Here is a 16177-nt window from a genome sequence, read left to right on the forward strand (position 1 = left end):
CATTTTTTTAAAGACCACATTACTTTACCTCTTTATCTCTTTGCCTACAATCATTTATACAGATACCACCTTTCAATGGAACTTCCAAGGAGGATCACCTTGCTATGGCAGAGCAGAGCAGTCAGAAACTTACATGTCATACTTATGCTTTGCTTGGAGTTCTCCCAGGGTATTTCTTAGGCCTTCTTGCTAAAGATGAAACTGTTTCTGCTCTCCATGCTGCTCCCCCACCCCACTTAAATACTTTCCTGTCATTCATTCTCTATTGCATAACCAGCCCACTGTGATCTAACACACATCTTTCGATGATTTTGGGGAAATTGTATTCCTGGCTCCTTGGTGAGAGCATCTTATCATTTCTGTCAGGAAGAATTATAATTGATGTTGTGAAAAATATGAAACAAGCTTAAATTAACTATAGATGAACTTCAACAAATGTAATAGAAGTGTTCACTTATTTAAAAATACCTTGAAATAAATGAATACAGCCAATTTTTGTATTTTCTTATCAGCTTGTGAACTTCAAAAGATAGACCATTGCATAGCTAAAAGAGGAGTTCACTGGGATAAAATATTTTTGGAACAGATTTATATTCTTTTTCCCTCCATTTGAGGATTGTAAGTGATGAAAGGACTTTGAATTGATTCAGAAGATTAAAAAATCATCAGAATTGTTGTAGCTTAATTTCTAAATAATGTGGAACAAAAGATCCTTAATGTATTTATATACTAAGTACTTGTTGTGACCCTACTCAGTGTTAGACCTTTTACTGAGCCCTGGGGAAAAACAAAGTCTTTGCCTTTCAGTTGCTTGTGCATAATTTTAATAAGACCTGTAGTTTAAGATGTAAACCTACATTTCTGGATGAGGAATTTAATAATTGAACTCTGGTCATTGCTAACAGAATAAGCTTGTATAAAATACTTCAGGGGTAAAAGCCAGATTGCCTTCATTACAGGTCAAAAGTTTATGAAAGGTTTATATCTGGATTTGGTTGTTACAAAGAAAGGAATGCCATATTCTTCACAAATGTTACCATATTTATATGGTATTTATACAAAATTTGAAAAAAATTAATTTCCATCTTGGCAAAACACTTTGATCATGGTGTATTTAATGGGGTTCCCATTTAAGAACAACAATCATTAGTCTCTAATATGTTTCATACTTCTCTGGAAATAAGACAGAATGGAATAAGACACATTCATCTTCACTAGTCTTTGGAAATATCTAAAGTAATTGACTAGCTCAGTCTTCTGTGATGGCCTGGTGACCACTAACTGTGACTATTTGCATAATAGTCAACTCTTCACTTCTGTAGTGATAACTGTTTGTATCTGATTAAAATTAAGACTGTTTTAGTTCTCTTGACTTTTCCAGAAGTTGCAAAAATTGAGATTTGCTGTTCTGCTTTAACCAAACAAATGCACACATGGGGATAACAATATGCTGAGTTTATGCAGATTTTACAGCACGAATCTGAATAAAATACCCACTAATAGATCCTTAAGGAGTAATAAACACACATGAATTTTCCTTAGTTGCACTTTAAAGTGATTTTAACATACTACTAGACCTTAACAATAATATTTAATTGACAAGATTATGCATTTGTATGTATTGAAAAGGTAGTAGATATCTAATTCCAAATGAATCATAAATTTTACTTTTGCATAACATGTTTTATTAATTTCTTTATGGCCAGGATATTCTATTTCCCTCCTGGTGAGAGTTTCTTAAAACATAGTAAGATAATTTAAGCACATTTAATTAACATTTATCATCCTTTTTAGAAAGTAATCTGACTCATGTCCTCATAAATACTCTCAAAATTTTTCTGGGGTATGGACTATAAGCAGACCATGCAATGAGACCTAGCAGGATTTTTGCCATAATTTAGTTTTCTTTTAAGCAAATCATTTATTTCTGTGTTGACCATATTCCAAAGTAAGATGACAAACTAGATGATTTGTTCTCTTCGGTCAGTGAAAACAGAGCTGACACCACTACCAGATAAAATAAGATGTGGACATCGGTAAGGCATCCTTTTATTTCCAGGACCATGCACAGTAGCTGACAGATAGAGATGGTGCTCAAGGAATGACTGCTGAAAAGTTGAATGAAGACAGGCACTGCTGCCTGCCTGCTCTTAGGGAGAAACATGTTTTTCATGAGTCTGAGATCATTGTATTTATGTTGGGCCCTTCATTTCATGAAATAAGGAGACAAGCGATAATACGAGTTGAGATTATGTGGGCACTAAATATGCATGTGTGTGTTTTGAAAATTCAATGTTTAAACAGAACATGTACAAATGAATTAGAGGTGCTGATGATCCTGGCAGATTAGTGAGCTATTTTTCTATTCAAAAAGATTGAGTAAAGTACACACATATACATAGTATGCTGAGAATCTGAAACAGGGTGTTAACATAAAGGACAAGATTGGCTGTTTCAAGGCTATTCGTGTTTGTTTCTGAAATATACCTACAGAAGGTTTTTAAAACATGTACCATTGACCTGATAGAAGAGTGCTCTTGTTCTCAAAAGATCATTTCTCTCTTGTGTAACCAAGTAAGGGAGCTAGAAAGTGCTAGGCTGTGAAGTGGATTTTAAATCGCTATCTTAAAGGCAAACTTAGCAAATAGAATTGCTCTGTTTGCATTTTTATTCTTGGTAATAGGGGTGGGGACAGGGGAAGCTGGTGACAAGAGGTGTCTTCTCCATTTCTTCTGTGGATATTTCAAATAGTTTTCAGGATTATTTAGTTGTCTAATACATGAAAGCAAATTATTGGAACTGTTTCTCTTTTCTTCTTCAAATTAACTTTTGGTTAAAATATACATACAGTAAAGTATACATATAAATTTAAATTAGCTCTTCACCAATACCCCTACTAAAGCATATGACTTTGAAAGACCAAAGCTTGAGTTTTTAAAAGGTTGCTTTTAAACTATAACATCTTGAATTTGGTCCACTTTTTGAGGGGTTTTCTTGCCTCTGTAGTGAGAATTTTGAAAACAATTCTAGGTATTGGGTACAAAAATCTAGAAAGACATTGCATTGTATTCAAGAGGAATGATAACAAAGTGTTTCCCATATTATCCTGTTGGTACCTGAGACCTATCTTAGACCTATGGTAAGAGCGAGGGGGCCTGTATATGTAGGCCATTCAGGACACTCGGTACTTGGTGAGACATGATTAATAAATTGAGGCAATTAGTGAATGGCCAGGTAGGTAGGCAGTATATAATTTACTGCTCCTTTGTGCACTTTAGACTATGGTCAATCAAGAGAAGTTCAATATGTTGACCAGCACATATACTTTGTAAGAGCAGACTTTTTTAATAACAACAGCAACAAAAAAGATTTGAAATTAAAAGGATTTAAAAAAAAAAAGAAATTATCAATTCCCAACTTGACTCTCACTGGGATTAAACATGACAATAGGTCTGCTCTGATTTCATCATCATTTAAAAAAATCATCTATTATTTTTCACTTTATGTTTCTGTGTGGGAGCAAACTGTTGAAATCCATACTTAATGTATACTAAGCTGATCTTCTGTATATTAAGATAATCGAAAATGAATCATGATGTGAATGGAAGGGGAGAGGGAGTGGGAAAGGGGAGGGTTGTGGGTGGGAGGGACGGTATGGGGGGGAAGCCATTGTAATCCATAAGTCGTACTTTGGAAAATTATATGCATTAAATAAAAGTTAAAAAAAAAAAAAAAAGGATTTCTGTTCAGGTGTGAATTTATCCTCTCAAATGGGACCTTTCCCTCCTAAGTCTCCAGAATTAACTGAGGGTTTAATGTGTACTTTTTGGCTATAAGATGGCACCACCCTGACCTTGAAGACTTTTCATATAGGTTTTAGAGACCTTTATTTATTTTTCTCTAGATAGATTCTGTGGCTTTTACAGTGGTAACACTTTCTGCAAAGGACGCAGCTCCTTTATTGCAATAAATATGGCCATTAAGGAAATTGACCCCTCTCCCTTCATTTTGTGTGTTCACTCCCTCTCTTCCACCTTTCTCCCTCCCTCTCAGCTCTCACTCTTCCTTGATTCTGTATTTTTTGTCTCTTTCCCCCCACCCTCTATCATGTTGTGCACACATTGGAAGCAGTCTCCAATTAAATCACACGAAGAATGATTTTTTTTAGAAATGAAGCATTAAAAAAATCCTCACTTGCTCAGTCTTCAACTCAGTAATAGACATTAATATGTGCATTAGTTTCAATACAAATACTTATTGCCCATAACTTGAAAAAGGCTAAATAATCTTCATGGAAGAGAAAATGAGCCCCCCTGAGTGTCAGTGTGTTTGCACATCAGCACGCAGCCAGGTCCCTGCCAAGTGGCTCTCTGACTGACTGCTGCAGATGCTCTGTCTCAAGTATTCCGAGTCCTATCTTTAGTGCAAGTCTTCAGGGACAAACAATAGCACCTGTTCCTCACAAGATATCAGGCCAGTTAGCCCATTCATGTATCTTTAATGAAGCTCTGGGGCAGATGGCAAAAAAAAAATGGCATCATCAACAACTTAGCACAGAGAAAACAAAGAGGATAAGTGTTGATGCAACAATGCTGTTTTACGGATTGGAAGAGACAGAACCTAAGTGTTTCACACACATCTGCTGCTGTCTTGATTCTCTGAAAGACGTGAGGAACACCCTAGCAATTAAAATTTCTGGGCGTGCAGCCTGCTTGATCAAGAATGTACTCTCCACCCTCTCCAAAAGGGAAGCACTTTGGTCAGAGATTGTGGCAGTTTAGAATTAATGGACAGTTGTGCTTTTGGGTAGATGGTTTATTCCTTTCATGATGACACTAAGCTGCACTGACAATGGGGTTCCTGATTTCTCATTCCTCATTTAAGTTGCAAACCTAGCCTGTTATTGTTACTTCCAAGGCAATAAAAATAATGCAATTTTCATGCTCAGAGATACGTTTTGGCCACATCAAGTTTTAGTCTTTGTGCTAACAAAAACAGTTTTACCTCTTTATCTGTAGGATGATTAAATAATCTCTGGATTTGTTCTTAGAGAAAGTTATACTTTCATGGAAAAAAGATGCAATTTGAAATTTGATAACTTTGTGGAAAAGACATGTGGAGACTGGTCAGTCTTTGATGGAGTGAAGGGAATTCTATTATTTTTTATTCTTTAGTAAAATATTTTTGGGGATTGCTGTTTCCAATGTGACTGTCTTTCCTGGCACATCACCAAATAGGAAAATAGAATAATGGGAAGGAAGAAGACAGGCAAGATTACATTCTTCTTGTCAATGTGGGACTTTCCTGTATCCTAAAAATTATTTATCCACCCTCAAACATTGGCATTCAATGCAGTGGTATTAATTCACAACTTCTGTAAGAGGGACATATTTTGGGTGCTTAGGTAATTTTTGTGTGACCACGAAACTCTGTTTTGTTGTTTTTGCCCATTGCCTTACTCTTGGTTTCCATTTATTTCTCAAATTCAATTAATAATCTTCTAAAAATACAATAAACGAAAACCTACAAGAGGGGTAAATTGTTGCTTTAATTCATATACCCCACTTACATTAGTTGGAAATATTCACAGACCCTCATTATTCTTGCTAATTTTTAAGACATAAATCCTTTAACACCAGAGGGGCATCTGAATAGTATTGTTGGATTGTGTCAATGTCAGTAGTTCTTTGGTTGTGATATTGCACTGAAGTTTTGCAGGATATTACCATTGGGGGAAACTGAGGAAAGGGTACATGTGATTGTTTATTACAACTGAGTGTAAATATATGATTATATTTCTAAAACTGGCAGTCAGGTAATTGTTATCTCAAAGGATTTTATCCTTTATCTATTTATTATCTGTATAACAAAAGATGACTTTATGATTGATATGATAGATTCATAAACGTACAAACTTGGACCCTAGCAAAGTACAAACTGACTGTGACCTAGACTTGCATCCTGCTTCTACCACTTTTTACCTGACAAAATACCTAATCTTTTATGACTTTATCACATTAGCTGGATAAAGATAATAACAGTAATTACCTCATTGGGGTTTCAGGAGTTAGTGAGATAGGGTTTGTGAATAATTTTTCTAGAGCTTAACATGTGGGACACACTGAAAAATATTAGCTTCTATAGCCATCATCATTGCTTCCATAATGAGAGCCAAAAGAGGATCTTTTCACCATTCTCCTCAGTGTGGATTCTCTCTAGCTATTCTGTCCTGGGTTGTCTTTCATAAAGGGCACTTTGAATTGTCACCACATTGTTTTACTTAGAATAAGTTAAGGGCTATTTTTATTTTGTCACTTGGAACTGAATGATCATTATTGAGAATGATCATTATTGATGAATCCATTATAAATATTTGAATTATTGAAGGTATACATTGAGTTCAAGTACATTCTAGGTAAAAATAAGAAAGAAGAAGGATGGACTTTATTTAAAATTGAACAGCATTTATAGCATCCAAACTCCAGAACCACATCCAACAAAATACCTCTGAAACACAAAATTATTTTCACCTGGAGAACTCCAGGTTTTCTCTGCTAAAACTCTACAAGTGACTTCTTTCTGTTCTATCATTGACTTTCATGTGATGTAACAGAGCTGCAGACAGAGTAATTATCAGCTCTGGACTCTAGGACCAGCCCTGTCTAGGCAGTATAACCTTGTCTAGCCATCTGTTTCCTGGTGCGTAAACCGTGAGGACTGGACTACATTAGTGGTTCTCAAAGAATGATCCCTGGACCAGCAGCACCAGCTGCATTTGGGAACTTGCTAGAAATGTACACTCTCAGGCTCCTCCTCAGACTTACAAATTCAGAGACTCAGTATACTAACAAACCCTCTAGTTGATTCTGATGTACACTAAAGTTTGAAAATCACCACTTTAGGGGCCGGCGCCATGGCTCACTTGGTTAATCCTATGCCTGCGGTGCCGGCATCCCATATGGGCGCTGGGTTCCAGTCCCAGTTGCTCCTCTTCCAGTCCAGCTCTCTGCTGTGGCCCGGGAGGGCAGTGGAGGATGGCCCAAGTTTTGGGCTCCTGCACCCACATGGGAGACCAAGAGGAAGCACCTGGCTCCTGGCTTTGGATTGGAGCAGTGCCAGCCATAGTGGCCATTTGGGGGGTGATCCAACGGAAGGAAGACCTTTCTCTCTGTCTCTCTCTCTGTCTAACTCTATCTGTCAAATAAAAAAAATCACCACTTTATTAAGTTTTAGGAAAACATTTAGATTGTTGGATCCAATCACAAGTTTATGATTCCAGAGATATGGGGTATAACCCAAGAATTTGCTTTCTAAAAAAAAAGCTCACAGACATTGCTGATGTTCTTTGTCAGGTACCAAATTTGAAGTTACTAGATTAGATTAACTCTAAGCTCTATTCCAACTCTATGATTCTAGTGTTGTTGCTTTCATAATGTCTTCTGTCCCTCTCCTTATTTACTTTGTCTCTCAACTTATTGAGATAGCCTTTTCTACTAGTTAGCATTCAGATTTTCTGATGGATCCTGTCTTGTAGACTATGCTGAGTAGAAAGGAACTTCACTGAATTCCTACAGCTTATGTTAACAGTAAAAACCTAGATTTCTTTGGCATTGAAAGTGATCCTAGACACTGTCCCTAGTTATCACATGAATGTTGACAGTTGCAGAGAAATACCCCTAGACACCAAGATTCAAGAATTATCATCTGGTCCCTACTTGCCATTTACTTCCACATGCAGTCTCATGATCTTCAGAGCCTGGGCAACCAAAGTAGAAATCAAATTATGTTTACAACATGAGATTCTATCTAATGAATAACACTAAAGATCCCCATTTAAGGCTTCTAATGATCCTTATCATTCCACTTCTTTTTCATGGTTTTCTAGATACTTGGGGTGGGATAATAACTCTGTGAGGCATGCTGTCTGGTAAGAATATGACAAGCCTCTTCCTGAAACTGAATCATTTACTTGGTCCCTATGTTCGTTCTTGAAGTAGAGTTATGGGTAAGAGCCACTGTTTCTTGTTTTTGCATAATTTAATAATTTTCTAGTACCGAATTACAAACTGCACAAGAAAAGAGCAAGGATCTGACATTTACTATGACATTACAGTTAACTATTACATCAGGCATTGTCCCACAATTGTTTATTTTTATTATCTATTTAATTCTCATAATCACCAAGCAAGATAGTGTAATTAGCTTCATTTTTTACATCAGGAAATATGAATAGACTCAGAAAGGTGAAATAACTGTTCAAAATAACACAGCAAAGTAAATGGTAGTGTATAGATTTGGACTCACATTTGTTTGGCAATGAAGCCTTTGTAAGCATGTCATAAATTCTCAATAACTGACTCAATAACATGACTGAGTAAAGGAATGACTGTAATCATGCAACCTTCTTAACGTTGACTTTTAAACAACTGCAGTATTACAAAGTTGGAAAGGCTCACTTGGTGATTACTTCATCAGGTTTCTAGTTATGTATGTACTTAAAAACATCTCTAATATATTGGGGGTGTAATGCAACCTTCATTTGACTACTTATCAGAAAAGCATTCAGAGTGATTGTTGAATCATTTATTAGACAGTTCTTCTTTGCATTACACTTCTATAAAATCTCTTCCTTTTGAGCCTTGTTCTGCCCTTTGTCTTAATCTAATCCTTCTTCTAGATGTTATTCTCTCACATACTTGAAGATAACTTTATATACTCTGTCTTCAAAGCTAAATACTTGCAATTTTTTCAGTTACTTCTCAAGATCTCTTACAGATAATAGCAGCTTAATAAATGTTGAATGAATGCAGGAAAGAGTAAATAAATATGATACCCGGATACTCCTCACTTCCTTACCCTCTGTGGGGTTTCTGTGTTTCTGTGCTATGTGCTAGATACATGCTAAGGCCATAGTACTGGCAGACAATGAGATTATAGTCCTTGGTGTACTCTTGCTCTGAATAGTGGACACCACAAAGCATACTGGATTTTATTTTCCAGCACAGAACAGTGCCCACATCTTCAACAACTCAGGTTTGCATCAGGTCACATGGAGCTGGAGCTGAACAGCAAACCTAGTTTTCTTCAGGGTTAAAGGCAAGACCTGGGCACTAGGGGATCAGCTCCAATTTAAGCAGGCTAAGTTTGTAGTCTAATGTTCAAAACTCAGGCTTACCTCAGCTGAAATGGAAGAAATAGCTGCTCAAAGCTAGTTTCTTTCACGCCCCACTGGCAAGGTAGTAATTGCACAAAGACCTTTTTATTATAAGTTGATTTTCCTGAGAAATGAATTCAGAAAAATACTGTAAAGTGTTTATTTTTTGCTTGCCCTTTATTAACCCACATCTTAGGGCTTTCCCTAGAGAAAAACTGTTGGTAAATGAAACCTCTTAGACCCACATGAAGCATTTTTGCTCTGTGTCCCTGGTAGTGGAGGGAATATGGACAGTACAAAGCGAGTAGGTGCTATTTAAACAGGTCATCAGCCAGTGTATATGGAATTTTGCCTAACGAGAAGATTTAGGAATTTGAACAGGGGGTGGGTTGAGGGTTGGTAGAATTACTGGTAAAGATTTGTATCTTAAATAAGATATAATGCTGGCCTTTTATACTGTCAAAAAGGTCAAAGACCCAGTGTGAAATTAGATAATTTCTTTTGGTGAATCCTAGTTTTGATCTTTAAGGTATGGATTTTTTTCTTATTTTAATCTATAAACAGTGCCTTAAAAGCCAGGACAAACCTTCTGGTTGTGCTACGCTAGAATCAGGGCAGCATGCATTGAGCAAAGAAGGGAGCTAGGAAATTAAAATGTAATTTTCACAAGCATGATTCTGTCATAGCTCTTATTTTCTTTATGTGGAATACAAATACTGATATAGAGTGAAGATTTTCTAGTTTGCATTTTTGTGCTCTTTGATACATTTATTGAGGTCAAATGAAATTTGATATAGTAGGATTTATTATGAAATGTTCTCTGAACACAACTCCATAATTACTGAGCTACATGGTAGTGCATAAAGCTGTAAAACTGCTTAGCCAGACAAGCAATTTATATGTTACATCAAGGTGTGTATGGCAAAGAATATTAGTTTAATTGGGAGCCAAGATGTAGTAGCCTTAAATCTGAAGAGCTATATGTTTAACGTAATGCAGTGAAGCTTTGAAATAAGCTACCTAAACTGGGGAGATACAGCTTTGGGAATATATAACAATTAGACATTATTTTCTGACCAGGGAAACAAAATACTATTTTCAAAATAAAACATAAAATGCAAAGCAGGTGAAAGGGCAAAACTTTGCAAGGTTTTCACAAATTCATCTCAATTGGTTCTCTGCTCAAAAGAAAGAAAGAAAGAAAAAGAAGAAGGTAAAGAGAAAAGGCAACTATTAACCACAAATTGGTGGAAGCAGGAATGGGGCAAATTCACAATGAAGCTGCCTCCTGCGTGCGCTGATATCATCTAGGGAAGGGGATTTGGTGGACTTTTGCCTGACTTTTTCCAGATTGCCCATTTGGAATGAAAGTAGAGGTGGGTTGCTGTGTGGGTACCAGCACACCACAAGGACAGAAAAACAAATACTTCTTGGCATACATCTGCTCTCTGTCTGATCATAGGCTCTCTTCTGTTTAGCAGGTTCAGGGTCACATGCCTCCGCTCATGATCCCAATTTTTCCACATGACCAGCGGACCCTGGCAGCAGCTGCTGCTGCCCAACAGGGATTCCTCTTTCCCCCTGGAATAACATACAAACCAGGTAAGTAGAGAGAGATTTAACATTCTTTTGGAAATGCTCAGATCCACATTTTTCTCTTTAGTAGTCACAGCAAGCATAGGAACATACACGAGAACTGTGAATAAAAATATCATAAAAGTTTATATCAAAGTAAAATTAGAATTAGGAAGAGGGGGCATTGCAATAAACTAATTAGATGTTGAAAACTTTGACTCTCTCTTCTTCCACTTGGGTTTGTTCTGAGTTCACAGACACAAGGCTGCGTTTCTGGGGGACTATGGAATTTTTGTCTCCTCTCTCTTGCTACTTTCTTGTGACTAGTTGTCTCTGGTTAAAATCTTGCCTCCTCCTAAGAGCTTTTATACTCTGGGAAAGTGATAACATACAGTATATTTGCTGTTCTTGATTGTTGTCAGGTTTCTTTCAGAAGAAAAGTTAAAACTACTCTGATTTAATTATCTTACTGCCATAAAACTGGTCTGATTCAATTAGCTTGCCACTAATAGGTAAAATCCATTTCAGTTTTAGTTTAAATAATGAAGCATTCAGTAACATTTTCCCATGTATATTCAAACCTCAAAAAACAGGTCACGTAACCTTGCAGTGAAATATGTTTTGAGATGATTTAGCAAATGTTATGATTTTTCTTTATTCCTCTGAGTTTACTGGACTCCTGGGGAATTCAATTAAGGGCATAATGGTTTGAAGCTTCTTTCAGAGCCTCCTTGTAAACAGGGCTTTAAATGTTTAAAGATATGTTGCCAAAGGAATCCAATGCAAGAAGATAGTCAAGTAAATAAAAGTCAACCTTAATTTCAGTTGTGCATTCTTTGTAAGTGACCTCAGCTCAGAAGTAGTGACCTTGTTCTACTCATTAATAATTTCTATGTCAAGTTCTTTTTAACATATTAACCTGATTATATTAACCCCCAAATCTGAGTGCAACAAATCTTAGTGCAGCATTTTCTTTATGTATGTGGTTTATCAAGCAGACAATGGCATTTTAATATGCTTAAAGCAATAATAACATGTAAATCACTTTCCTGAAATTCCGGGTAAGGAAGCTTAGAGAGAGCACAAAACAAACCTGGTGAGCTCCAATATCTGTTTTAATTGCTTGCTGCCATTGACTGCTCTTTTACATTTGGTAGACAAATCCCCTCCTTGTAAGAAAAGGTAAGGTGTTTGTGTAGAACTCGAGCGGTTTAAGGAGTAGAGATGTTAAGGGGTTGGCTAACTTAAGGACTGCCTGAAAATTCTCCAGATCCACATGAGTCCAGCCTAGTGTCTGTGTTACCAAGAGGTTTTTGGATACCTGAGTCAAAGAACACCGTGTTGTTCTTTTTCCTTTTAGAAGAACTTCTTGAGCAACTTACATTCCCTATGAAATTGGCATCTACTGAGGTTAGCGCAGGAGTGTATGAGTATTTTGTCAGAGTATGTTTTTGTCAGCGTGATGGCTTAGTTCTTCTGTGATGTCTGTAAGTTGATCTGAACTATTTCTTTATCTCAACTTCCTGTGCAGCATGGAAGGGAGCTAAACTGATTGCTTTATCCTGAATCTAGGTGCCACTCCTGCACCAGTGCCAGAAACTTTTATAGTAAACAATATGGGGAACTCTATTTGATGTCAGATGTATGTTTTAAAGTAAAACCTTCACATTTTAAAATCAGAGATGGGCCTTATTTTATGCCTTACACATAGACATCTTGAAACTCTGTTCCTTACCTAATTATGTTGAAAGGACAGCTTTTCTTCCTTCCTACCTTCCTTCCTTCCTTCCTTCCTTTCTCTCTCTCTCTCTCTCTCTCTCTTTCTCTCTTTTGGTGAGGGGCAAGGTATTGTTATATATTCAGTGAAATTAGATCACTTGTTAGCAAGCCTCTTCAAAGAACTTCAGTGAGACTGTAGCCTGTGGCCGAGAACACAGACATTGGGATGCTGTTGTGCAGGTGTTCGTTCCCGGCGTCAGAGTGCAGTTAGAGTCGTGTCCTTTGGCAGCAAAGCTGTAGTTTGATTATGCTGGTGAAAACCTGATGAGGAAGATAGGACAATAGGTTTGGGTAAGTAGGAATATCTGTAATCGAAGCAAGGCTGGCAAAAAGGTGTTTTTCTAGTGACCGCCTTGGTTATGTCAAAAATTTAAGTAGCTAGAACTCTAACTCCTCTGATATTTTGGCTAATCTAGGATTCCTTGTTTACAAAAATTATTTAAAGTGGATTAAAATTGTTTTTTACACTATTAGTAGAGAAATCACATAGTCGGGAGACAATCTATGCGGTGTTTTTGTCATTCACGTGAACTGGCACAGTAGACTACTGTTGGGCTGGAGTCTGGACAAGAAACACTTTTTTGCCTTAAACTGGACCTATGATGACTTCACTTGAAATGTATGTAAGGCAGTGATTACATTTATAGAAGGGAGTAATTTTGTTGCACATAAAAGCCTTGAAATGGTGGCATAATTTTTTTTCTGGTGCCTAAACAATAGGATGAAAACGTGCTACCTTGGTCTTAATAGATTATAAAAAATAAATTTCTCTTTGCTCCCTACCCACCCTCCTGTAATCTGAAATAATTCCATAGTGTTTATCTCTCCAGCTGATTGAATAGTTGTCTTGATTTCTGGAGAGCAGGGACCACATGGGGGTAATGTTCTGCAGCAATGTTGGGAAAATATAAACAAACACACAGGGGACGATGGGCCCTCACCCCCTCCAGGTGATTTGGCCTGTAGGTCTGTGTATTTCAGGGTCCCAGTGTGCAGTGACCACCCGGACTGTTCACCCACCCCTGTGTATTGCTAAGGAATGTGTTGCCCACATGCACAGCATTGCACAACTTTAGGGGAGCAGCTTTCAAATTGATCAATAGCTTTAATGAGTTTTGATCTCTAAACGATTTTACTCTGATGCTGGTTTTATAATAAGAGACGTTTTCTAGAAATGAACTCATCATCAGAACAAAACCCACAGGCTTTTGGTTGCTTTGCTATTTCACGTTGTGATACTGAGAGCTGTGGCAATCAAGGATAAGATAAATACATGTGAGCACTGCTGTTTGAGAAAATCAAAATAGAAAGCCTCTTTTGCAGTTCCCAGTGTTTTTCAGATGAAGACTCACTTGCCTGGAAAACAAAAACAATAAAGAGCTTCTTTCGTGCCCCAGGAATGATATGGCTGACCCATTGCTTCGTGTAGCTGGGATTTTAAAATGATTGCTGCAGGGGCCAGTGTTGTAACACAGTGGACTAAGCAACACCTTGTGACTGGCATCCCACACCAGAGCACTGGGTTCCAGGCACTGCTGCTCTGCTTCCCATCCAGCTTCCTGCTAAAGTTCCTGGGAAAGCATCAGATAATGGCTCAAGTGCTTCTGCTCCTGCCACCCAGGAGGAAGACCAGGATGGAGTTCCTGGCTCCTGGCTTTGGTCTGGCCCAGGCCTGAGTGTTGCAGCCCAGTGAATCAGTGGGTGGGTCTCCCCCATCCCACCAATCTCCATTGTTCCACCTTTCAAATAAAAAAAAAATTGCTACTAACATCAGCAAATTTGCTAGGAGATCCTGGGTGTAGGATGTCTGCCTGCCCCAAATCCTCCATCTACTCACGTGTTATAATATATCATCATTTACTATATGATCACTGTGTCAAATCACTGTGTTAACTGTTCACATGGATCATTTACTTCATTCTTACTTGAACATGCCGTTTAGCTTTACTGAATCATACTTTTTTACAACCTAAAAAAAGTGTCATGATTTGGTCTCTACTCAATGTGGATGTGACAAATTTATTAAAATAATGAGCATTCTTTGAAAATTATGCAGCGCTAGAATTGGGTAAAGTTTGACAATGAAACTGAATACTTTTAACTGACCCTTTAAACTATATTCTTATCTGTTAGAAATATGATCTAAAAGTTGAGCTGAGTCATAATGCCCCTCTACTCAATGACCAGAAGCTATTTTATAAATGTATATAATATTTTTATTGTAGTAAAATGTAAACAACATAATATTTATCACTTTAGCGATTTGTAAGGTACAACTCAGTGAGTTTAATAAACATTTATAATTTTGTATAACTATCACCATGATTTATAACCAAAACTTTAATTTTTACTTTTTAATTAAAAACATTTGCTCAATTGACATAAATACTGTATATATTTATGGGTTACCATGTAATGTTTCTTGCCAGGAGCCAGGAGCTTCCTCTTGGTCTCCCACATGGGTTCAGGGGCCCAAGGACTTGGGCCATGTTCTACTGCTTTCCCAGGCTATAGCAGAGAGCTGGATCAGAAGTGGAGCAGCCGGGACTAAAACCAGCGCCCATATGGGATGCCGGCACTTCAGGCCAGGGTGTTAACCCACTGTGCCACAGCGCTGGCCCCATCCATGTGATGTTTCAATACATGTGTACAATTGTATAATAGCCAAACAGGTTAGGCATATATATTTATTTAAAAATCATTTGTATTTATCTGAAAGGCAGAAAAACAGATCTCCCATCTGATGGTTTACTCCCCAAATGCGCGTAACAGTTGGGCTGCACCACATGGAAGCCAGGAGCCAGGAGTCAGGAGTCAGGAACTGCTGTCAGGTCTCCCACACAGGTGGCAGGGACTCAATTACTTGAACCATCACCTGCTGCCTTCCACTGTGTGCCTTAGCAGAAAGCTGGAATCAGAAGCAGAACCAGAACTCAAACTGAAGTTCTGTGATACAGGACATGTGTGTCCCAAGCAATGTTTTAACCACTGGCCAAATGCCTGCCCCTTAACATTTCTTTGTTGTTTTTTTTTTTTTTTCTGTTGTTGTTGTTGTTTTGTTTGTTTGTTTGTTTGACAGGCAGAGTGGACAGTGAGAGAGAGAGACAGAGAGAAAGGTCTTCCTTTTGCCTTTGGTTCACCCTCCAATGGCTGCCATGGCTGGCGCTCTGCGGCCGGCACACCGCGCTGATCCGATGGCAGGAGTCAGGTGCTTCTCCTGGTCTCCCATGGGGTGCAGGGCCCAAGCACTTGGGCCATCCTCCACTGCCTTCCTGGACCACAGCAGAGAGCTGGCCTGGAAGAGGGGTAACCGGGAAAGAATCCGGTGCCCCGACTGGGACTAGAACCGGTGTGCCGGTGCCGCTAGGTGGAGGATTAGCCTATTGAGCCGCGGCGCTGGCCCTTAACATTTCTTTGTAAAGAAAACGTTCAAAATCCTCTACTTTTGTTTTAGAGAAATATGTAGTACATTAAATGACAACTCTCCCTATAACCCTATCCCTAGACTCTAGTAACCTCTATTTTACTGTCTTTTTCTATGAATTTCATTATCTAGGTAGTCCATGTAAAAGTAATCATACAATATTTATCTTCTGTGTCTGACTTATTTCAGCAAGCATGATGTTTTCAAGATTCATCCATGTGGTAGCATAGATCAATATTTAATTC

At 37.9% G+C, this 16177-nt stretch overlaps 1 protein-coding gene across 50 annotated transcripts in view; it reads left to right on the top strand.

Annotated features, from left to right (window-relative positions):
* The window catches only part of SOX6 (SRY-box transcription factor 6), a 647472-nt gene that overhangs the window by 499186 nt on the left and 132109 nt on the right, over positions 1-16177 (top strand). For 27 of the 50 annotated variants that reach the window (XM_070072957.2, XM_070073046.2, XM_070073084.2 and 24 more), the window contains one exon: positions 10636-10756. In XM_070072957.2, the coding sequence (XP_069929058.1) occupies positions 10636-10756 (121 nt within the window). Of the gene's footprint in view, positions 1-10632; positions 10757-16177 lie in introns of all 50 variants that reach the window. The other 23 variants (XM_051833972.3, XM_089328236.1, XM_070073077.2 and 20 more) reach the window with 1 other exon arrangement.

This window comes from Oryctolagus cuniculus, chromosome 1 (genome assembly GCF_051225735.1).
Source record: "Oryctolagus cuniculus isolate XC-2025 breed Fujian yellow rabbit chromosome 1, ASM5122573v1, whole genome shotgun sequence".
Lineage (NCBI taxonomy): Eukaryota > Metazoa > Chordata > Mammalia > Lagomorpha > Leporidae > Oryctolagus > Oryctolagus cuniculus.